A 26,308-nucleotide genomic window follows, 5' to 3' on the forward strand; every position below is an offset into this window, starting at 1 on the left:
AATATTGAAGGGCAATATCTTATGACGTGCTACGTGTGTATTACTTACTGAATATGTCGAATCATAACGTACGTTTTTGTTGTTGTTTTTCTGAAATGTCTGTATAAATTTTTATAGTTCTTCGTTTGGGTCCGCAAATTTCTTACAACATTACCATTACTTAAACTCTGATCACAAACCAGCAAGTAAAGTTTAGTGACTACTAACATAAAATATACGAATTATTTCTTTTATTTGTTGTTTAACTTGAATATAACGCACGCACACACATACATGTATATATAGTTTAGCAATTTAAGAAATGGATGGCGTAGTTGGTGCGGGCGTTTTTTATTATTACTATTAATAAAAGTTTTTTGTTGTTTTTTATAACTCAACCAAACCCCACTGCTTTCCTAGTATCTAGAACCAGGTTTTGTCAACGCGTAGTATATAGGTGTTTCTGTCATTGGCTCGATCGATGTTCCTAGTCATGCGCATGCGCAGATGCGAATCCTGCTGAACACGAGAAGCTGGGGCACGGATTCAGGAGAAGCGGTTTGTCGTTTGCAGCGTCGTGGTGGATATCGGTGAGAGTTACAGATGTGTAGTTGTTAACATCGGTTAATCCAGCTCTTCTTAATATCAAAATTGTGAAACATCCATTTTGTTCTACCTTTACCCTGCGTGAACATTGATGTTGAGGTGGGTAATGCTAATATAAATATCCAAAGAACGTACTATGAACGCCTTTCATAAGTAGCAGTACCAGCGGAAAGTTTAATAAGAATAATGGCTTTATTCGTGCATTCTTCAGTTAGATATTTCTTTTCTGTGTTTCTTTTTGTCATTACTGTTTAAACAATGTTTTATTATTAATCGTACTATATTTTTATTCTTACCAAGTTACATATTGGCGAATGTGTGCGTTTTAAAGAGTTAACACAAAGGTTTCAGACTACATAATCACTCCTGTTTTATCGGTAGATACTAATTATATATATGTAGATAGACTGACTGATTGACAGATAAATACAGGAATTTTTATTAATTAACTTATTATTAAATAGAGGAGATATAACATAATCATGCTATTTTACATCGATTATGCAGAGTTACTAAAGGGTATCGAACCTTAGATCAGCATGTTTACGAAAAAGACATCTGACAGTTAGTTCGTTAATTGTAAGAAAATTATATTTTTCTCATCTTTTTTATGTTCGTTCCTCTACACTCATCCGTTAGCGCATAAATTTATTTTCATTGATAAGTTATAGGATTTTCAATTTTTTAAAATCAATAAAACAAAACAAAAATTCACGCGTGAAGAAAGTTAGTAACGCTATAGGTACATAAATGCTACGACATATCCATTTGAGGTTATTCTGTGTATTTTCTTATAGCATAGCCACATCAGTCTATCTGCTGAACCACCCGAGGGGAATTGAACCCCTGATTCTAGCGTTGTAAATCCCTAGACTTACCGCTGTACTAGTGTGTGTGTGTGTGGGGGCAGGTTGTTCTGTAGAATCGAAGGAGAAATATCTTTGATAAAATTGAGTCGAATTTGATATAAAAGTTTTGTTTTCTTAATGCTAATGTCGAAAGAGATATAACCTTCACAGAAAAAGCCGAGTATCATATTGCTACGTGCTAACCATAAGTTAAAGAGGCAGTAGATGTTAGGAAAAATTTCTAAACTTGATTCCGGTTTCTAGTATTGTGTGTCCGCAGACGTACCGTTGTGCCACTGGAGGGACTAATTGCAAAAGGAACAATCTTCATAAAAAACTCTAAGTATCGAGATCGAACAATTAGATATAAGAATAACTTGAATAAGGAACAAAGGTTTTGGTATTACACAGTGTGAGAAAGTGGAAGTTTCATACGAGTATATTAATGACGAAACCCGTACTACCAGGCGGTAAATACAGCACAGTTAAAGTTAGAGATAGGAATAGAAATAGACCGAATATATGTCATTTAAGGACGTGATAACAGAAAAATTAACAGTCAGTCAAAGTCGTCTGGAAATTACTTTGAAAATAAAAGGGCAAATTTTATATCAAAACACATTCGTTGCAAATTAGTCCGGGAAGAAATAAAAGAAACAAAGGGCCGAAGCTCGTGGTAATATATATATATATATATATATCGTATGAACAATTTAAATGGTGAATAATGTTTTCAAGAAAACTTAGGTAAAATTATATGGATGCATGTCCCCTACTGGAACAGCGGTAAGTCTACAGATTTACAACGCTAAAATGAGGGGTTCGATTCCCCTCGGTGGACTCAGCAGATAGTCCGATGTGGCTTTCCTATAAGAAAACACACACACACACAATTAAATAATTCGGTCGATAAGTTGAAGTAATAGGAATGTTAACTCACTAATACTCACAATGTAAATTACAATTTAGCGTGTGTGTAATTCCGAAATTCAAACGCAACAGCGTCAAAATAAATTACAAAAATTAATTAAGTCATTTTATTTTCTAGTTCACGCGTCATTCCTTGACTTCTTTACAGCAACTTGCAAACAAATATCTTAGTTTATAATGAACTTGTGGACACAACTTGTTGGTAGTAAGCATAATTAATATGGACATAAAGAAATGTAACTAGCAAGACACTGGTTAAGATATTTAAATTTGTTAACATTTTAGTCCTTGTTTTATTTTCGTTTGTTTTCAAGATCATGCTGTTTTTTGTATGTATAAAGGCATAAAACTTCTTCAAATTATTACGACAATTATGCATAATGTAAGAGAATGTTCATATTGATATTAATTTCTGCAGTAAAAATAATTTCTACTTTTATCTCTTAACTCTATCGGTAAGTGTTATGAAAACTTTATATTTTTTATTTAGACACACACAAACACGATACGATTCCGTATTTTTCTAAATGAATAAAAGCACAGACATTTTTTATTGTCCTGTATATTCCTACGTTAATACTTTGTATTTTATAATTTCTAATTACAATCACATTTTGATGTTTTTCATATGCTAGTAAATGTTCTGTCTTTTGGTTTCTACCACTGGACCAAGAACAAGTATAGTACATGCGTCTGTATTCTCCACCTTAGAATCTGAGAACCCAGTTTATGTTCTTTCGATATTTTTATTACAGTTATAAATTTTAATATTTGCATAGCATAACATTTGAAACTCTTACTAATTAAATCAATTACATCGCATGCTCATATAGTTTTGTTTTGTTTTTTATTTAGTTTCTAATTTATACTACAGTCCACCAGGAGATTATTAAACTGGGTATCGTTTTAGGTGTTTTTTGTTACTGTTTATCCAAAACCTATTGAATTAAATAGTTGATATATTTAAACATACTATCTTTCCTAATTCACGGTACGGTTCTTGTAATCTCATACACTGGGCTACTTTAAGAATCAAGTCTTGATTGTCGTGACTGTATTTAGCGTAAATGAAATTCAGAAACAGAAATAGTTATAAAGAGATTTCCATTCACTTCTTGGCTGAATAACATGTCCTGTCGATTTGAATTTTGTTGTTAGACCCGTGTAAGCAACAAGAGTCATGCGGACAAGGTACGTACGCCCTTCTAGTAAGTACAGTCGAGCGTCAGTGCTGTAATGTGACGTACTTCCCTTCACATAGAGGTGCGGGAAAGCGATCGATGTGACAGAATGAATAATAATTAATACACAAACTTAGCTAACAGTTGCGTTGTTGTCTAACACAATGTGACGTTGCTGATTGATCATACTGAAACCTAGACCTCATGTTTGACGTCACGATTAACGGGGTACTTTTAAGCTAATTAGTGGTACCATAGTCAACGTCGAGAAGAACATAGGATACGTGTTTTGTACTCATAAATCTATGTTTCACGAACTCTGGCGTCAAACCATACTTAATCCTATTTCATGGACAAGTTAAACTTATATAAGTTCGTACAGTTAGAGATATTTCAAGTTTGATGTTACAAGTAAAAGGTTTGTGTGTTGTTGTTTGTTCTGTTTTTTGCTGTAGGGTAGCTTTTATTTTATCACAAGGCAGAAAAACTGATCGTATTTACTGTTTTATAAGCCTTGTTTTATGGATACATTTGATGAGATTAAAGACGATCAGTGTAAGGAGTTAAAAGAATAAGACAAACTAACGTTTAAACTCTACTGAAAGAGTCAAGTGTCATCACAAACAATATTCCTAGTGATTGTCTTTATAACATACTTAAAGCTATTGACACAAAAAGAGAGTTTAATGTCTTGCTTTCATTCTGAGTTTCATATTAAGTTCTAGCTGAGATAAAGGTTATAATTTACACTATTCTCTGAGAATACGCCTGGATTTGTTTACACTTTTTGAACCTCGAATTTTCTATAAATCGTTTAAATAAAACGTTATCGATATAATAAATAACTAAACAGAATAAGTGCATTCATACATAGCCACTTTTTGTATCTGCTTATTGTAATTTATATTATATTGACATGACCATATAAGTTATTTTAATATCTGGTTTATTAAGTGTCTGTATTTTATCATTGTCTAATATTCGTTTTCCAAAAAAAAAGAAACATTACTTAAGACTAGTTTCGGTCCAAACAGAGTTAGTGCTAGTGAAAAGAATAATCATGTATTTATAACCACACATTGTCCCGATATTTGTGCTAGCTAACAAACAATATGAACACTAATTTTGAATTATCATCTGTTTATATGTTTGTGCTTAATCTATTTATTTAAATATTGTCTTTAAACTTCTAGTTAACCATATAAACTTTAACAAATCACCAAGTCATTGTTCTGGACACTCTAACTTGAGTCAAATGATAACTAAACTTACCAGAAGGATGTCAGTCTGTGTCACTTGGAAGCAGTAGTCATGATCTATGTTGAGTAAATGTATTTAACTTCACAAGGATAAAACCTTACTGTTTATAAAGTGTATATATAGCTATGACAAAGATAGGCTTCAGTAATCATGCCACATTCCTAATCGTTAGGAAAGATGTTCCTGGTCAAAGAAACTTATACAAAATCAAACTAAGTGGAGTGCTAAAGGCAAAACTGTTTTCGATTCAGATTTTAAGATATATTCACAAAATTATTATACTGTAGGCGTACTCTACGTTTTCAAGCGAGCTTGTCATGCGACGAAAACTGATTTATAGGGATTTTTTTTAGCCTTCAGAATGAGTAGATTGCTGTTTAACTTCGAAATTCTTATGGGCTTTTTTAGTGTAGTTAAGAATGCTAAAATCAGTCAAGTCTAACTTCTAAATGTAAACACTATCCACTGTGAAAGTTCTCTAGGCATTTTATTAATGACACGTGACTGATATAATACTTTTCTACCGTAAAGGAATTGCATAGTTTCCACATTATATTGTATCAATATTTGTTTTTTCTTAGAGCAAAGCTACGTCGGGCTATCTGATGTATCCACCGAGGGGAATCGAGCCCCTGATTTTAGTGGGAGACATATGGTATCAAAGGAGGTTTAAAGTTCCAAGTTTCACTGTGTCGGTATTTGGGTATTGATGTTAAATACCTAGGAGGGTCAGGTACATTTGACCTCTTCCTCCCTCCCGAACAATTATAGCGTCTGTCTTTAGGGTTGTTGTTTTTTTATAGCTTTGGGCCAGAGTAAAAGTATAACATCATACTCAGGCCCATTTCAGGTCTCAGTCCATGCATGGACGAACAAGAAGCTTTTTTTGTTTTTTTTTCCTTTTATTATTTCTCTTGTGTTTTTTTCTTCATTTTTTATTTTTTTGTATTTTCATATATATATATAATTTTTGTATTTTTCTCCTTTTTCTTCATAGAGAGAATGCTACTACTACTTGCAGTAACACACACACACACACACAAAAGTAATAATAATAATTATTATTCAATACTTGAATAATAATTTAATAAGAGAGAAAAAAAAGTAATAATGATTAAAAAAAAGAAAAATAATAATTATAAAAATAATAAGAAACAAGGACTAAGTGTCTAGTGCATAGTGGCCAGCTTGTGTTACATTTCTTAAATATATGTTAAAAGGGGAGAGGTATTTAGGACTATTTACATCATGTACGTGATATCTGTCGAGATCACACATTAAGTCATTTTTATGCCAATTCTTATTGAAATATTTTAGAGAATTATGCAAGAGTCTTTCAGAGTTTGCATACTTGTGCATGAATGTGGTTGAGGTGCTACGTGGTACTTTATATGCTGAAGTTAGTACTGAATTTTGTATACGTTGAAGTTTCTGTACATGTGTGGGTGCTATGTTAATCCAGGCAGGTGATGCATATTCTATTGTTGGTCTAATGTATGTTTTGTAGATTTTAAGTATGTTGTCTGGTGATGTTCCTTGGATTTTACCTGAAAGACTTCTTGCATAGTTTGCTCTTTTCCAGATTCGTATCAGTATATTTTTAATATGTGGTAACCACGTTAATTTTGAATCATAGGTTGGACCTAGAAATTTAGCAGAAGTAGCAGTCAGTAAAAGTGATCCATTCATATAGAGTTTTGGTGGATCTTTTTTCAGCTTATTCAGTCTGCTGAATAATATGACTTGGGTTTTTGGAATATTGATTTTGATTCTGTACTTCTGGCAGTATTCTTCGATGTTATTTAGGACTGGTTGTAGGTTCGTTGCTGCTATTGACGGAGTGGGGCACTTTTCCAGACTGCTACATCGTCAGAGAACTGTGATGCATAACCTAAATTTAGGAAGTTTAAATGCAGTTGTGATTGTTTGTTTTTGAATTTCGCGCAAAGCTACTCAAAGGCTATCTGCGCTAGCCGTCCCTAATTTAGCCGTGCAAGACTAAAAGGAAGGCAGTTAGTCATCACCACCCACCGCCAACCCTTGGTCTACTCTTTTAACAACGAATAGTTGCGTAACATTATAACGCCCCCACGGCTGAAAGCGCGGACATGTTTGGCGTGACGGGGATTCGAACCCGCGACCCTCACATTACGAGTCGAACGCCTTAACCCACTTGGCCATGCCGGGCATATGTAATTGTGAAAAACTAGTGTTTTCTTTTAATTTCCGAATAGTGTGCTTGGAACATTTTGTGTTCAGTTGTTATACTAAATCTCAGGAGATAAAAATATAGGTATGAACGTACGTATATACTAACTCATAAACCGTTTTACTGTGTTCATTACTCTCTCGCCTCATTGTTGCTATCATCCTGTGCTCTAGTTTCAGCCTTAAACTATAGTTAAAAGTCGGTTACCAGCTTTGTAGTTCTACTTAGCACTGTAAACACATATCTAATAAAATGTTAAAATTGTAACTCATGTACTATAGGAAGATAGCCTTCATTAAACTTTCCCACGTGAAAAATACGACTTAATTATAACATTGCTTTCATATTCATACATGTAAGTTCTATATAGCAAATAAAGTAGGTTGTTTTTTTCTCGCGAAACTAAATTGTATATATAACATAAAATATTTTCTTTCATCGCATTTAATGTTTTCAATCTTAAAGTATAGATATTGATTCTTATAGGTGCTAACCATAAGAATCTGGAACAATGTCATCGCTCATGAACCTTCACACCACCATGATGAACTGGAGATAAAGTGAACAAAAACAACTCTTATTGACCTCAATTTGCGTAGTATTTACTTCTAATCAATATGGGTAACAGTTGTTCTTCAGGACAGAAGAAAAAGGACAAAGAGAAGACTCAGTCAAAAGTAGGGTAAGTAACCTAAATCTTACTACGATTGAATAATGAAAAACAACAACAACGTCAAACTTCTTCTCAATAGAAATTCAAAGCTGTTTGGACATTTTATACCAGTCGATGGACGTTTAACTTAATACCATTTCTGGAATTATTCTATGAAATTATTCTATACTTTGATTTTTCTACTACAACATGTTTTCCATTAATTAGCAAATAATCTTGAGCATTCAGAATATTTATGACATGTTTTAAGTAGAAGAAAGACTTGTATCTTACATAGAAAGCGAAATTCATTAACATAATTTATATTATAGTGTGGTTTAGTGTGCGTTGACTTGCTGAAATACAAGTTTTAAAGTTAGGGTGTTTAACAATAAACTGAAAAGCAAATACATTAGGGCTAATTTAACAGATGTTTTAGGCAAATAGGTAAAAAATAAATTGAAAATTAATATGCAAATCTTAGGTACATACAGACTTATTAATAATGCTTTAAAGTCTAAGAAATCAACTGGCATGCAAGTTTTTGTATGGATTAGTTAATTACGAATATTAGAAACTTACAATGTTACACAAAACTTACACTTTGTAACAAAGTGACACAAAATGCTTGTGTACATGAGCAAATGATATCAAATTGTAAAACTTGGATACATGGAGATAGGAGTGTGAAGATTCAGTGGCACATCAAAACTGATTAAAAATACAAATTTGCGTGAACATTTCGTGTACCTTAGTTAACTTTATAAAAACAACTGACATGCAAAGTTTTAGGCGCGCATGACAGCCTGGTTTATTTTTCAACTACGAAAATAAAATAAAAAAAATGATTTATTTTGCTTTGAATATACCAATATTTAAAAAGGTAGCTGGAACACAAAGCTTAAGTCTGCGTGGAACTATACAAAATATGTCTCAAATATTTAAATATAGATAAACAAATATTTTATGTGTTTGGCACATGATTTAAAGTCAAAACGTTAAAATTCAATTAATTTAAAAACGCAACATTATCATCAATTGAATATTTTAAAAGTATATTGTAAAAATTAATATTTTTGTGGGGATGAATAATTAAATCCATTTTTAACTTAAAATGTTAAACATAAAAACATTAACAAGTCACTCAAATTTTGTGCGTAAAATAAATTAGACTGTTTTTAAAATAAGAATATCCAAAACTAATACAAGGTTTTACTTAGCATGTACTAATTAAGTATGTTGTTTACCTAATAAATTGGTATAAAAGAACTGGATAGTTCAAGCTAATTATTTCTAAAACAATTAAGTATTATTAAGGTTCTAAAATAGCCCATATCATAATTGGTGAAAGCTTTAGACAATATCGTGACAGATCACATTATATTGCTTATGACATGGTATGTTCTTATCACGTCGTAAAATCCAAGATGGCGAGCGGAAACTTCTCCTCACTTATACATATTGATCAGAGGCTACCGTACGTGATAATTACCTCTGAAATAATCACACAACAAAAACGTTATCGAATATCAGCAAACTTGATAGAATGCATTAGCACATTTGATGATATATAGACATTTATGTAAGCATATTACATTTTGGTCGTCCATTATTATTACTGTTTTATTGATGCGTAGCTACACAGCAGGATATCTGCACTTTGTCCACTGCAAGAAGTCGAACCTAAACCTTTAGCGTTTTAATTTACTGGCCAGCGCGTTTATATTATGAATCACTGGATTCATGGCTCGCAACCCGTTGCCGACAAAAACAACGCACCCCTCACTTTGTTGTCGTGGGTACACTATAAGAGTGTCAGTCAAGTCCTACTATCCGATCAAACAGAGCATCCCAAAAGTCGATGGTAAGTTGTGTTAACTAGTTGCCTTCCCTCTTGCGCTAAATTCTGAAGCAAACTCTCTCCTCCTTTCGTGTTGGACACTGTTGGTTATAGTGCCATGAACAATGTGTAAACAATATTTTATGTACAGTTTAACAAAAGAGATTTGCAGAAACACTTAGTCTTGCAAACGCTCCACGATGTCTTGCATATTCGAAGTTTCAAAAATCTAAATTCATTCGTGAAGCACGAGGCTTGCCGCAGACTAATGTCTCCATGTGTAAATCATTTTTTACATGTGTTAATTCTTTCCTTCAAAGAACACTATTTTAGATAACGTAATGTTGTTTTTCTACACGAAGGCTATCTGCGCTAGCAGTCCCTAATTTAGCAGTGTAAGACTAGAAGGAAGGCAGCTAGTCATCAACACTTACCGAATAATGGAACTGACCGTCAAATTATAACGCCCCCAAGGCTGAAAGGGCGAGCATTTTGGTGTGACGGGAATTCGAACCCGCCACCCTCAGATTACGAGTCGAATGCCATAACAACCTGGCCATACCGGGCCGGCTTTATTCGTAAAGCAAGATCTGTGTAACTTGCTTTTTCTTTGGTGATGGATATTTTAGCATAATTTGATAAAGCAAAATACATTACTTTTATTGGGTTGTGTTAAAAATGAGCATGTAATTTTATGAAAAATATAGCAAAGCACATAATCACCTATATGCGAAATAACGTAACTTTTAGCTTTCAATTTTGTGATATTTATTTTTCGTCAGTTTCAGACACTGTTGATGCAAATAGTTACATACATATTTTAATGTCTTGGATCTGAAAAGATGTAAATAGTTGTATCAAACAAGTACAGTAAAAAAAAAATCAATACCATCCATCGACTTTCATCGTGGGTAAAGTGACAATATTTAAGCATTTTGGTTTAGTTACAGAAAGGGAAAATAAAAAAATAATAGATTGGCTTAAATATTTTACTTAAAAGCAACTTACACCACCTTTAAAAGATATATCAAAGTCCAGTTCATTTCATCTTATGCTCATTCAAGACTGGTAAATTGATGGTATAAGAACCACCGTGTGGTTATTGAAATATGTTTTGGTCTGAAATAGCTCGAACATTCCAGAATCTATTAAATATGTGTACACACTTCACCTAAGATCTATCATCAAATGTTAAAACATATAACACTACTGAGACATGCCCTTAGTAACGACTAAATTTATACGAAGTTCGTGAATGGAGTATTTGATAATCGACTCCAGCCTTGAAATTTTTAAATTACTCGAAATGTGTTAGACTAAACTCTTGTTTGTTTCAAAATTTATGAAATATAAAGTACAACTACTGCTCCTGAGAACTGCTGTGCTTTATGATTGTTCTGTATTATGTTTAGGGGCATTATGAAGACTCAGGGAAAACCGTATACATGTGTGTTCAAATTATTTTTCTTGCTAACAATACACTCGGTTTTCTTGTCTGAAAGTAACTATGCCAGTGTATACTTTTGAAAGAGCTCTTACGCTGCAACATTACTTTTATTGGCTTGTGTTAAAAATGAACGTGTAGTTTTACGAAAAATAAAGCAAAGCACATAATCGACATCTATGACTTGTGAGTGGAGACGTTATAATGTAGTAGTCAGTCCCACTTTTCTTTAGTAGGTGGTGTTGACTCGCTCCATTCTCTCTAGTATATCACTTATAAAATAGGAACCACTTGTATCACTTAAGGACGGTGGCATGTAAACTTTTTATATTGACTTAATATACAAACGTTTCAGCTATTATCGTGAACAAACAGATCAATTTTTCTGAAAGGGTGAGAGAATAATTTTTGGAGGGTCATTTAAATCTTTAAGGGTAAAATATTTACTTGTTAATAATCAGTGTATACATGATATTTTATATTAGTTCAAAGCTCGACATAGCGCAACTTTTTTATTCTTCAGAAGAATGTGTGTTATTGGAAATAATTGTAAAACCTCAGAATACAAACAAGAGTCACAAACAATTGTTCATTGCAATTAAATGGTAAACTTGTCAATAATAGAATATATTCACTACGGAAAATACAAAAGAAAAATACGTTGTACAGTACACAAGTATTTTGTATTTTATTTAAAGAGAGCACCTTGTGTTTATACTACCTTATGTTTATCAATGTACGGCTGTAAAATGTTGTTCTAAATGTCTTTTATTATTCTCTACAGTACGAGTTGTTTTCTTGCTGTTTGACCTTCTCAGTTCTCTTCTAAACACTATAGTCTTAATAATATTCATCTGCAGGAAAACCATAGTTGTGAATGTTCCATTGGCCTCGTTTGTTTTTTTTTCCACTTGAGGTTAACGTTAGTTGGAAGAAACATTGCTCTCGTGTAGCTTTGCGCGAAATTCAAACCAAAATAAAACCAATACACCCAATCTTAGTAAACACGCACTAGACACTTAAAAGTAGCTTTATTTTATCATTATTATTCTTACCAGCTGTATATTCTTATCAGTAGTATTTTCCATATATTGAAAAAGAAAGAAAAAACGAAAGAAAAAAAAAAGGGAAAATAAATAAAAAGTAAATAAATAAAAGAAAATAAAAAGAAAGAAAAAGGAAGATAAGGAAAAAAAAAAAACACTTTTTCACCACTATACATGGACACTGCCCTGAAACGGGTCTGATTACGGTGTCATACTCTGGCACAAAGTTATACCAAATTACAAAACAGTTTTATTTATTTATATTTTTAGCACAAATTCAGTCAGTCGACTGGCTGACTATTAGCGCATTGTTCACTATGAAAATTTGATCTCAATCTCATACCTCTGGTAGAAGTATTTATAATAAGGCTATAAGCCTTATGGCACTGAAGTAATACGAAAATACGTTGGAAGATCTTGCTAATGTGGCTTTGTCTATCGTTTTGGTTTGGCATAGTCTGATGGTTAGAAAACTCTTCTTGCAATCCGTGGGTCGCGAATTCGAATATTGTCATCGAACATGCTCTGTTTTTCAAACGTGGAGACGTTATAATGTAGCAGTCAATCCCACTTTTCTTTAGTAAAAAGTTGACCAACAGTTGGCGGTGGGTGGTGGTGACTCGCTCTCTTCTCTCTAGTCTATCACTTATAAAGTAGGAACCACTAGTATCGGTAGTCCTCGAGCAGTTTGGCACAAAATTCAACAAACTAATTCTATTTAAGACTATCTTTCTGTTTTGTTTCTAAATGATATTTTTATAATGAGACAGCGAACTGTCTTTAAAATAAATCACGTACAGAACATTGAGACATGGTATACTTATATAATGTTAAAACATAGATAAGTAACTGGCCAAACTATCTAAAATTGTAGGTTTATTTAGCCTTTTGTCTCCCCAAAAAAAGTGAATAAACATGGACACATCCCATCCTTTGGTACGCACATGTGTGGGATATCTTAAAAATGTAGCTTGGTAATGTACTAAATTCCATGTAAATTAGCCGAAATACAACGTAGTAATTATTAAAAACCTAAAATTATGCTTTTTGTCACATCTTCAACCCGCCCCTCCTATAATTACTAAAAATGAACAAGTTCACCATTTTTGTTTGTTACTGTGTGGGGACTGAAGAAATGCATCTTTGTATTCGTTATATTATCAAAATACGATCAAGTAACTGACCAAAACACCCGAAATTATTATATTTTTGAGTTCTGACCCCACTGAAAAGACATTGTATATCATTTTGAGTGCTGTAAATATGACTACATTGGAGCCCGAAATATAGATTTAGTATATAACAGCACATACATTATAAGTAACAAGCATAAGGTTTTAAAGGCCCACGGAATCGAATTATGCGACTAAATCACGAATGTACTACACTGAGAAATAAAAAACAAATTTACAAAAACATAAAAGGAAAACATACCTATAAAGCACGTTTATATTTGAATAAATAATTTCGTACAAGATGTTTTCACAGTTATCCTCAATCTAACCTTTCTGTTTTTCAAGTGTTCTTAAAAAGTAGAAATTGTTGAAACTTCATCTTTCTCAAACCTAGCAGAGGTACGTTTTGTTCAATCACTCTTCAGTTAGTGAGAAAGAGTTTGTTTGTTTTGAATTTCGTGCAAAGCTATTCGTGGGCTATCTGCGGTAGCCGTCCTTAATTTAGCAGTGTAAGACTAGAGGGAAGGCAACTAGTCATCACCACCCACCGCCAACTTTTGGGCTACTCTTTTACCAACGAATAGTGGGATTGATCGTAACTTTATAACGCTCCCACGGCTGAAAGGGCGAGCATGTTTGGTGTGACGGGGATTTGAATCCGTGCCCTTCAGATTACAAGTCGAGCGCCCTAACTACATGGCCTTAAAGAATGTGAATGACGCTGCAATTTGTCACAGAACGTTAACTGCTCGTTTTATAGATCGATATAGATCAATCTATAAAAGGGGAATCTTTTTTTTAAAAAAGGCGATTTAAAAATCATTTTTAATCAGTTCAAACTTATTTTTTTATGAACTATAATTTCGATTTAATCATTCTTTCAGTTCTGCTTGCGTCTTTGAAATATCATTATTCAGATCTAGATATAAACAGCCTCCAAAAGCGTTTTTTAAGCTTTAGAGAAATTTGTTTAAGGTTGGAATATTGTTTGTTAAATAAGTACATATCCTGTAGTCATTCTTTTTAGGTAAATTAATATAACATTTAACGGACCCTAATATTAAAGAGTTTATCAGGGTAAGTATTTTTCTTATAGTAAAGCCACATCGGGCTATCTGTTGAGCCCACCGAGGCAAATCGAACCACTGATTTTAGCGTGGTAAATCCATGGACGTACCGCTGTACTAGAGGGGGGCCTTTGTTAAGGTGGCGCAAAAAGGTGTGTTTATGACATTTCTTGAAGTCTTAGTGTAACTGATTTACTACAATACAGTCAAAGTTAAAAATGTTTATTCTATATGTGCCTAAATACTCCCCCGTGACATCGTATGTATGATTTATAAGTCTACAAGTTCTAGATCTAGTCGCGGTTATACAAATATAGACATTGCATCTAACCACTTCGACTTATGCAATGCCACCTTTTTCCAACGCTAACGAACTCTCCTTTCAGTTTTTATGATTTTTTGCATAGTCAACTCACATTAGCCTCATGTTCTGTTGAGATCCCCAATTAGACCTCAGTGAATTTCTGGTGACTTCAAGTGAAACACAAAAGACGGTAAGCGACTTGATGCATCTAGTTAAATAGACAAACTGATAAACGCCAGGCCTGCAAACAGATGATGAGAGCAGCCGGTGCAGATGTGATAGATATATTTATTATTATTATTCAAAGTTAAGATATGCATCACAAAATAATAATTACCTGTTTCCTGTTGTTGTTATTAGGAAAGAAAATGTCATAATAGTCAGCAGTCCTGTTATAAAGAACATTGATTTTTCTGTCCTGAGCCCAGAACGTTTGTCTTCGGGTTGGCTGACACTTCTATTTCTTTACAATAAAGCTTAATGTCTAATCGAATCAATATTATAATAAAACTTTCGTTTTAAATAAATATGATATTTAATATACATCATAAAAAATTTGTTTGATGAAATTCCATTTTGTTGGCGGTTTAAATTATCAATTAACTATTACCACAGTTGGTCCATTTATTTCTGCACATTCAGTCATTTGATACATACAATTTTTATTTTTTTATCTAAGATGAGATTCTCAGTAGCTCTGCCTGTAATGCTAACAATAGAGTTTCAATATAGTTAAAGAAGCAAAATCTAATTGCTACACGAAAGCACTAACTGCATAGAAAGTCTGTCACCCCCCAGTGGCTCAGCGGTATGTCTGCGGACCTACAACGCTTAAAACCGGGTTTCGATACCTGTGGTGGGCAGAGCACAGATAGCCCATTGTGTAGCTTTGTGCTTAATTCAAAACAACAACAACAACAAAGAAAGTATTTTTGATAACGATTTAATTTCAAGTATTGCTATACGAGTTGCATCTTCACAAATAAATAAACATTTATAGTATCTCATGGAAAGGTGAATAACTTACATTATTACTATTTCTTTATCGATTTAGCGAAACACATTTTTTATTAGTAAAATATAAAATATTATCTTACTGATACACCTTTAGACCTAATTGGCTCTATAATATGTGGATTTTATTCGTTTAAAACTTTAAACAAAGACTTTAAGTTATAAAGGCTCGTTTGTTTGTGATTAAGCATAAAGCTACACACTGGACTATTTGTGCTCTGTCCACAATGGGTATCGAAATCCGCCTTTTAGGATTGTAAGTTCACAGGAGGCATCGAGAAGGTAAAAGTGGTGTATACATTATGTCTATAAATTTCTTGCAGGGCATTTCTCAGTTTAATTATCTATTTAGAAAACAAATTATTTCTTATACACTGTCAACTTTCATAGAAAAACTAAAAATCGGATCTGGCTCAGGCAACTAATCGATCAAGCTATTCTCATTTCATTTAAATTATTCTTTACTAGTTTTCCTGATTCGCTTTTTTTATTGAATATATTGAAAGAGAAAATTAGTAATCTCAATAAAATCCAGCGTGAATTTAAAATAGAACGTTTTCTCTCTTTCTGCATTCTTCGTGCGTTGGTGAAATAAATCCATCTGAAAAATAGTGTGTTCTTTTTTTAAATTTTATATTAAGGATCAGCCCAACAATGGAACAACGGTAAGACTGAAAGCTTATAATGCTAAAAATCGGGAATTCGATAGTCGTGGGGAACACAGTACAAATAGTCCATTGTATAGCTTTGTAATTATCAATGAAGCTATACAGTTAACCGAATAAAATCTGTCTATTGAATAAATTAAAAAAAATTGTTAACTTATTCGTTGTTCATCTGAGCATCGTTCTTCCCACTTCGTTAACTATGCGAATTTTTCAGATTTGCATGGTGAATTTTAAAGAAGATAAGTTTTGTGTGTAGAATATTATTTAGCACGTTTTATCGAAATAACTACAGTGCTGACAAACTGAGGCTACCAATGTATATTAAAATCTGCGCTTAATAGCGTTAGAACTTTATCTACACCGATGATTAATCGAAAGTTCTACTAGTTAATTATAATGGCACCAAGTACATAGTTCGCAAAAACTCTTGTTAACATTATATTTTAAATAGAGATAATTAAATCTCCAGGCCAAGAATGGTAAACTAAAAACATTAGAAAATACGAAACTGTTTTGTTTTTGTTGTTGTTGCTCGTAAATAAAAACAACTTAATTTTGTAGGAAACCACTGAATTGCTGGTAGAGAGTGCTATTTAATTAAAAAAAAAAAAGACATCTAGATCACAAATATTACAGATTAATGAACAAAATTAATGAAGTAAATTCTATATAATTTGTTAGCTCTCCTTTGGGTAGCAAGCGTAGAAGTTCTGCACAATCTACAGAAAGTATTCCTTATGGTAAAGGCTCGCCAACAACAACCAGAGTAAATGACTGGGGGACTGCACCCAGCGAAGCAACAAATCTTCCTCCAAGATATGATGCCAATCAGTCACAGCTTGAGGAGGTATCAGAAATGTCCACCCAAGATCTAGACACCCCACAGTCTCCACCTGTTTCAAAACTTCCATCCACAGTAAGTCAAACATGGCAGACTGACTTGATGGCATCCTTGTAAAGTAGTAGCTTAAATGTTAAAGCATTACTTCTAAGGAGACCAGTGTTTCAAATACTAGAAGGTAAAGGGCTTGTTAATCTTTTTGGATTCTTCTGAATATTACAATATAACTTACAAGACTTCTTTTGTGAGGGTTGACAGAATTGGTTTAAATGCTATGGAAAATGAATTACTTGCATGCTGGAAACCTGACATGTAAAACAGAACTACCAGAGTGTATTTCCATAATGATTTTGTTTATATTTTCTTTGAATTATAATAATATAATTTTGGTTTTCAAATGATTCACAGTTTTAAAATAGTACCTAAGCATTATTTCTTACATGTTAAGTTCTTTGGAATATATTCTAATCCACTTTTAACAAAAATAGTTCATCTAAAAAGTCCATCCAGTTCCATTCTTCAATGGATATATGTATTAAAAAGTGACTTTCTGTTAATTACAACTAGATTCAAACAACAGTCGAAAAGGACAGCAGTGGCTTATCAGATATGCTGAGATTTCCTGAAGCAGTGCGCTCACTATTGCTGGGAAGGTTTGAGGAACCATTACCACCATGTTCTGTTAAGCAGATATCTCTTTACTTCAGTGCTGATTATAACGGTAGGTTTTAAACATTTATTGGTGAGATGATAAAAACTATCGTAATAACTGCAATTAGTATTAAATATCTTGGAATATGGTAAATACCACAACCATGTAGGTCTGTTTCTTTTGGGTTTTGTTTTAAATATTTCAACACCTAAGTGATTAAGGAAATTCAAATTGTAACTTTTAACATTTGCTTTTTGTTTGTTTTTTTAAAGGTGGTGGTGAAAAGGCCATAGAATATATAACAGTACACCAGCCAACAAGGCCTTTTGACCAGTAACAGGTGTTATAAGGCTGACTAGTATACAACAAACACAAAAACTGTATAAATAAAATCTGTAATTATGTGAACTAGATTAATATAATAAAGTGTAATTATTATCAATTTTTATTTGAGTTATTTTCTAATCAGAATTATAGTATGGATTAATAACATACTATTGTTTATTTTAACAACAATTATTTATTATAACTTATTTTTACTTCTCTTAACTGTACTCATCATTCAGAAAAACTGGAAAATAAGCCACTTTAGTCTTATTTGGCAATTAGAAAGAATTTTTTCTCAAGTTATTTGTCACATGATTATTAATACTTTATACCATATATAGTATAAAATATCTTATTATATATGTAATTATTCAGGTTTAGTAATTATTTGTTTCCTTAATAAAATGTAAATTGAATTTTCATTGTTCTGATTCTTCACAAATATTGTAATATTATGATACTGTATAAAAGAAAGATAAACACTGCCTCATCACTGCATTGTGTGGTACAGTATTGGTTTTTGCAGTATCTTATAAGCTTATATCTACTCCACGTTTATGTTGATATAAAAACAAAGTCCAGATAAAAAAATACTTTAGAGCTTGGTGAGATCTTCTTTTATCTTTCTGAGCCACACATAAATCTCATTTAATGTAATCTTACCAATCTATAAAGCAGTCTAGCAAAAGTTTAATTTTCTGCACATCATCAAGCCTATCATATCTAAGGTTGGCAAATCTAACATTAGGGCTAGTATGGATATGTTTGCCTGTATATACTTATTTTTAATGATATTCTGATTTTTAATAATAAACTTTTCAATCATGAATTCGGTAAAAATAATCATAAACAACTTATCCAAACCCTTATAATGTTGAATTCCAGTTCAGTTAAACTTCAAATGCCCCCTATTGACACAGTGGTATGTCTGTGGATTTATATCCATGGTGAGCAGTGCACAGATAGCCCTTTTCATAGCTTTATGCTTAGTAACAGACATCTTCAATTAATAAACCTCAAATTCTTGTAATTTCTTAAAAGAGCACATGTATACCCAAGTAACCCTTAATTTCTTCATTTATAGCACGTTCTTTTCAGAATTCATAATATGGTTTAACAAAAGTCTTATGCTTTCTTTACCACTGTTAAACACTTTTTAAAGGCTTTAGTCTTTCCTAAATAATGAGAATACAGCCCTTTTCTCTTTTCTACACAGTACCATATTCCTCTAATGCAAGAAATAAATCTTCTACATATATATATATGTATATCATGTACAGGACACTTTTCATTATTCATGCATTTCTTCCAAATATTTTCCATGCTACTGATCTAGTAAAAAACATGCCAAATAATGTATTTTGTTTTGGGTATTCAGAAACACCGAAAGAATATAAACTCTCTGTTCATTTCCAGAAATGTGTTTATTTTATTCACACATGAAAATAAATATTTCCTGTTAATTTTATTAAAACATACATATTTCAAAATATAATTTTAATTACCTCAATTTACTGTTATTTGTATAATTTTGATGAGAGGAAGGAAACCGTACTTTATGTATCTCATTTTTCAGGAACATAAATCTAGGTATGCTACACAAAATTCTTTATAGGTTTTTCATGTTGTTTTTATCTTAACACTTAGCTTATTTTTGAAAAACAAGAGTAACATCTATATACTTTTCATTAATTAGCTATTAGAAAATGCAAAATCATTTATCTTATTTACAGAAACTAGAATTTTCAGGTTTAACATCTCAAAAATGTCTTCTAAATTATTTCATACATGAGTAAGATTTCTGATTAATATTATCTATATGAACTACAAAAGGGTAATATTATTTTAGCCTGCTATCAGAAAGACAAGATAGTCAATTTTATTCATTATGTTCCCAGATTGAATAAAATCTTTACCATTAGGATTTTCTTGCCTCATTTTCATGCCTGTTTGAACCTTTTCTGAAATGTATTAGTCAGAGGCATTTACAATGATTAGGTATATAGCTTTAAAAACTAGTTAGAATTGCACAACTATTTTCATAATAAATCATATAATGATATTTTATAATTAACTGGACGTGCACAGGATTGGACTAACATGGAGAAATGACATGGACTGTAATTCTGAATTTGTAAAGTGTCTATTGTCCACAAAAAATTGTGTTACTAAAGATTTCATACAAAAAGTATTTCTATGAAATGCCAAAATCATCTGAATCAAACTAAGACAAGTTGGAATATGAGGTGGTTTTCATGCAAAGAATATTTTTTTTTTGTCAATTGTGCAGCTTGTAAATTGAATTTGCAAATCCTCCACAATTTTTTTCTATTCTAGCATGAACGTTTGCAAAATTGGCATGGTAGGTTAATATGAAAAGTTTATAACTGATATCAAATGCATAATACCATATTGAATAGCACACTCCCTCACCCCCACTGGCTCAGCAGTGAGTCTGCAGGTTTATGATGCTAACCATATATCTTGTGTAAATTTTCCCTTAATAACTACCAACCCAAGGTCGAAGCATATGCACTTTAATCTATGTCCATGAATTAGAGTTAAACATTTCAACTCCTAAATAAAATAGATAAAAATGATAGCAAATAAAGTAACAGGTTGCTATTATCAGTTCTAAAAATATAATATAATATAAAATAAAATTGTGTGTGTCAAAGATAATGTAGTAAATATAAAAACCATCAAAATTGAAAAACATTTTCAAAAGTAGTTGTACCATGTCATACAAATTTCAGTATTACATGATAGTACTGAAGTAAAGAGGTGGCTCTTGATGAAAGAGGTTTTGTACTAGGATAACTTAAAATTTTTATATATTTTTATTGTATGTGCTTGAAAGATAAACTAATGGCAAATTGTTTTGTAAGATTCACAAAAATGTTTCAGTTCAACATGAATTAAGGTTACATATGTGAAAACCTTGATATGTACTAAGAAGCTATATTTAAATACAATGTCTTTATTACCTTTTATAGGATGTCACTGATTTTATATTTTTAAAAGAATTAAATAATCTATTAAATTGTGAAAATCATCCATGAAATAACTATTACTTTTAGAAACTACCATCCTACTGAAAACACTTGAAGGAGTTTAAAACTTGTTTCATGAATGTGGAAAATTTGAGTTATATTTCTGATACCGAGTTTACAATATTTATGTAGATAGATAGATATGTTTTTTATATGTATTTATTATTACCATAAAGCATTTTTCTCTTTTTTTTTGTTTTTCATCCACCATTTGTATGAATACAGATACTCAAGTAGAGAGATCTGCTTTTATGGAGAGCATTTATCCAGACCTGAGGTTGCGATGTGCTGAAAATGATTATGAACTCAATGTGGTAGATTTACACTTAGGCCTTAATGGGGACTGCTTAGATGACCATAGTTTCAAGGAAGTCTGCTTGGATACTATCAGGGAATTAAGAGGACGAGGACAACTTATTACTGTGGTAAAGCAATATGTATATATAGTGTAACACATTAATTTCATGAGAAAAACATCTGGTGTTTAATTATATACCTTACGCTATGTAACCTAAGTTAATTATATATTTTAGAAAAGCTATTTATTACTTAATAGAAATCAGACAATTTATGAAAACTTTTATTTACCTTGAAAGTGATAAAATTAGGAATATTAAGTGTTATGTAAGCAAAAAAAGTAAATATTTCACAAAATTAATATGGACATTACTTCTCTGTGGTATTTACTCTCCTCTACTGTGAACTGTTTTTGAGTCAGTAATGTAACATAAATATCTGATAATTCCTACATCAAATATATAACACCATTTTGAATACATTCTGTAAAAGGTTATGGCATGCACACTTTAACCAGCACCTGTGCACATAAGGCTAATTTTATTGGATCAGTAAGGTTAAGTATGTGTTATTTTGCTTTTAGAGATAAATTCACCAAAGTTACACATGTTGCTGCTTTTTCCAAGTTATTTATTTTTTATCTTACAAGGATAGTTATAAAGAAAAGTTCAGCAATTGTATTATACTTTTTATGCAGTATATAATCATAGGACGAGTAAAATGGTTAGCAAATATTTATGAAATTCATAGGTTAAATATTGGTTTTAGAATATTGTTTGTTCTCTGACATAGCATTATCTTCTTTTATTGTGATTCAGTCATTTAGGGTGTGATAATGTATGATGTATGAAACTTTCAGCTTCAATTACTTAGACATTAAAAGCCTAAAAGAAGATCTATTACTGCCTTTTTAAAAGAAGCATATCTAGGTACATAAAATCTGTACTTCTCATCATTAGTTTCTATGCTTTTTATTTTTATAAGGTCTTCCTTAATGAAGTTTTGGACACACCTTTGTTACCACGAGAGATTTTAGCCACTGATTTTGAATCTTTCAAAAGCAACATAGAATCTGAGGAGAAGAAACAACTATTTGAAAAATGGTATTTTCTGGATGAAAATGCAAATCCTTTGTCCTATATCCTTTGTCCTATCAGTGAACACCTTCCTTGTCTTCTGGAGGAATTACAAGACACCAGATTAGAGGCTATTAATGAATGGAGAAAAGAATCAAAAGAAATGTTAGAGACTCTATATGCAGTTTTAGGAGAAGAAGAGAAGTCCAAGTATTTAATAACAAGTTAGCTATATTTTGATACCAACTCTGGAAATATTGGGTTTTATTCAAATTGACAATTAAAAATTAATTTTTTCAATGATTGTTAAGATTAAATCAGTTTAAAAATATAGTTTTTAAATAATCTACTCAGAAAAGTATTCTACATGTTAGCCATGAAAATATAAGATCATATTGACAAACATAAAGTAACCAAATTTCAGCTAACTCAAATATAATAAAATGAAGAAAAGTAATTAGTAATTGTTGTTTTGAAAACTGTGATGAAAAATCAAACATTAAAGCTATTATTCAAAATTTATGAGCTATAAGATGGTTATAAGAATGATTTATTTTGTTCAGTGGTTTATTTTCTTAAATTATGTGTAAAAATAATAAAGAATCTCAATTAGGATTCTCAGCTGGAAACCAATAAACAAATAAATGGCATACCAGCTGGTACACAATAGTAAACAAAATGGATTCTCATGAAAACTGGAACATAATTTTCAGTTTGTTTTACAGAAAACATTTAATAATCTCTGAAGCTTCAGGTAAATCCAAGATTTAAAAAAAAATTTAACCATGTCTTTTCACTCTGCAAACAATTTAGTATTTTTATTCAAAATTCGTATTGTTGGATGCTTTTAATAATCCAACATAAAGCCAACTGTTGTGCAATTTTAATTCCTTTTGAAAATTACTAGTTGTTGATTTAATTCTTAATTGCTTAAACTGATCAAATTAATGTTTTTATGGTTTGAAGCACAAATATACTTTATCATTCATGTGAATTCTATTATCAGAACAAAGCTAAGATTCATTAGTAACTCTTATTAGCTAACTACAAAAACTTCTTTTAAGTCTTTGGTGGTGTAGTTTTTTGTCAGTGCATTCATCTTTAGATCATTTTGTAGCAAAAGACTGTTTAGATCCAAATATCTTTCCAGTTACCTTTATTAGCTATTTTTTTCTTTATCTTAATATCTTACAAACTGAATATAAAGCATGCTATATCAACATTAGGTAACAGAATGTGTATTATTGCATTTGAAGGCTTCAGGGTTAGAGTATTATCAGTTTAGTACACCTAGCAATACACCATCATCTAACTCAGTTCTTTAAGTTTGAAGGTGAAGAAGATTTTGTCATATCATTTTTAACCCTTACACCAATTTTTATACATTTTTCACTGAAAAGTGTTTAATATTTTTCAGCTAGAAATTTAAATAGAATTTTTTTTGGCCTTCTAAATTGCAATATGTATTTAACTATTAGTAAGAATTAAATAGTACTTAATTGGTTTTTAACTGATATTTAATTTGTTGTTTTACAAGTACAGTTGTGACATGTATTTAAACATTTAAATTGTGACTTTTTTCAGAAATTTACTGATATATCTAAATGTTTCTTAGATACAAAACTTTTAGTACACCTTCATGGATACATGACAATATAAATGTTTAGGTTCCATATACTTGCTTAATACTACAAATTGTTCAGTGAACTGGCTGCACCAACATTTGATAGAGAAACACAGGTAGACCATCTAAAGATTAAGTTTTAACTGAATAAGAAACTTGACAAACACTTTGTCGTTTTAATTTTACAACCTTAATAGCATTAATAAGGGCTCAACTGAGTGTGGAAGTCAGTAGAAAATGTGGGAAGCTAATGCCAAGTGAAAATGACATTCAATGCTGTTCATAAAATGAGTACTTTTGAATTAGACAAATACATTGTGTGATGGAGTTTAAATTGCTTTTTTAATTCCTAATATTGCCAGTTACTTTTGCTGGTTCATTCTAAACATTAGGTACAATTCTAATAAAATAGTATGTATCATGTAACCCTTGCTTAAGACGAAACCCTTAACTGTGAAGTGTGTTTTTAAGTGGAACACAGTTGGGTGTTATTTCAGTGTAAAACTGCACAAAGGGCCATCTGTATACTATGTGGAATTAGATTATGGATTTTAGCATTGTAAGTCCATAAAGTCATTCAGATAATATTATCATTTTTTCAAGACTGACCCAATCTGCAGTCTTTAACACTGACTCTCTTAGTGGGGAATAAAGGCAAGAGAATTTAAGTGAGATAAGTATTATCGAAAATACATTTTCATCTTAAGAAATTGTTAACATTTCTGAATTGTATTGTTGGTAATGCTATTGAAATATTTGTTCTATCTTTTCTATCAAATCATTTTTGCAATTTAATTGAAATGCTAGTGTTTTAAAGCCTAAAATTTAATTGAATTTCAGTCTTAGAAGAGGAATTAAAAACAGCAGTTTTTGATGACCCTTCCATGAATAAACACTGTTTGTGGCTACAACGGAGGTTTACTCATCGATCTAAAACTGATGATTCTACTGCTTCTAATGAAAGTCAAAACAAGAGTTTTAGTGCCAAGCTTGATGAAATCACTGCTTTAAAACTACGGTCAGTGAAGATGCACTTAGAAGAACATTTGTCAGAGTCACAGAAGTTAATATTTCGTGTTAAATGGCATGATGGCACCATTGACCCAGTTGCTGTACCACAACATTCTGAATACTTAAATGAACTGTGTACAACAGTAAAGGAAGAGCTGTGTAAAATAATCGATGGATTACATGAGGAGCTTATTATGGAAGAATCTCACCAATTGTATAAAGGTTGTTTTTTCATACATAAAATAATGCTTAAGGACAACAAGGGACCTGTTAGTCCATCTTGGCTGTCCCATCCTCTAAGCCAGACTAAAATTATTAAATAAGAAAAAAATAATTTTAAAGCTAGCCCTTATCCTTCATATATCTATCAAGCTTTCTTTAAAAACTTATTCAAATTTACTGTCTCCACAGCATTTGAAAGTAACTCATACCATAGGCCAAACACTTTATAAAAAAGAAAAGAAAATTGTCTTAACTGAAGACAGCTTCTACTTTACATAAATCCATGTTTATGTTCCCTAGTTCTTCAATTCTCACTGTTAATTATGAAAAATGTTGATGCATCAATATTGTCAACTCCTTTTACAATTTTAAACACTTCAATAAGATCCCATATAACTCTTCTTTTCTCAAGAGAAAACAATATTAGGGATCGTAATCTCTCTTCATATGACAACCCCTTCATCCCAGATACCATTTTAGTAACCTCCTGTGAATCTTTATCAAGAATTCAATGTCTTTCTTAAGATAAGGATTCCAAGACTGAACACAGTACTCCAAATGTGGCCTGACCAGTGATGTATATATACAATTAAATTATAACCTGTTTTAGACTTGTATTCAATGTTTTTGTAGATACAACCTAAAATTACATTTGCCCTACCACTAGCAATAGCACATTGCTTGGATGGCGTTAAGAGACTAATCAATTGTTACATGAAGATCCTTTTCTTTCATGGCACTCTTAATGTTATTCCCATCCAAATTACATTAATAATTCAAATTATGATAACTCACATGCAATATTTCACATTTATCATAATTAAAATCCATCTGTCATTTATATGCCCAATCACTAAGTAATGGAAATCCTTTTGCAAAGCAGCAGCTTCCTCTTCACAGCTAGCAATATCAAAAACCTTGATATCATCAGAAAGTTAAAGTAATTTATTGACCATTCTTTCGTCTGTGTCATTTAATATAA

The 26,308-nt window shown here is 31.7% G+C and overlaps 1 protein-coding gene and 1 long non-coding RNA gene across 4 annotated transcripts in view; one reads left to right on the forward strand and one right to left on the reverse strand.

The window, feature by feature from the left end:
• Positions 1-529: 529 nt before the first annotated feature.
• Positions 530-26,308, forward strand: part of LOC143256824 (NACHT and WD repeat domain-containing protein 2-like) — a 42,705-nt gene continuing 16,926 nt past the window's right edge. Inside the window, exons 1-7 of one of the 3 annotated variants that reach the window (XM_076514532.1) lie at positions 530-684; positions 7,500-7,695; positions 16,905-17,139; positions 17,632-17,785; positions 21,322-21,521; positions 22,378-22,693; positions 24,934-25,326. In XM_076514532.1, the coding sequence (XP_076370647.1) occupies positions 7,631-7,695; positions 16,905-17,139; positions 17,632-17,785; positions 21,322-21,521; positions 22,378-22,693; positions 24,934-25,326 (1,363 nt within the window). In that variant the 5' untranslated portion in view covers positions 530-684; positions 7,500-7,630. Of the gene's footprint in view, positions 685-7,499; positions 7,696-16,904; positions 17,243-17,631; positions 17,786-21,321; positions 21,522-22,377; positions 22,694-24,933; positions 25,327-26,308 lie in introns of those variants that run through there. The other 2 variants (XM_076514534.1, XM_076514533.1) reach the window with 2 other exon arrangements.
• Positions 22,466-26,308, reverse strand: part of LOC143256825 (uncharacterized) — a 32,644-nt gene continuing 28,801 nt past the window's right edge. Inside the window, exon 3 of the long non-coding RNA XR_013031562.1 lies at positions 22,466-22,600. This is a non-coding gene — a long non-coding RNA (uncharacterized LOC143256825). The remainder of the gene's footprint in view (positions 22,601-26,308) is intronic.

Source organism: Tachypleus tridentatus, chromosome 7 (genome assembly GCF_004210375.1).
Source record: "Tachypleus tridentatus isolate NWPU-2018 chromosome 7, ASM421037v1, whole genome shotgun sequence".
Lineage (NCBI taxonomy): Eukaryota > Metazoa > Arthropoda > Merostomata > Xiphosura > Limulidae > Tachypleus > Tachypleus tridentatus.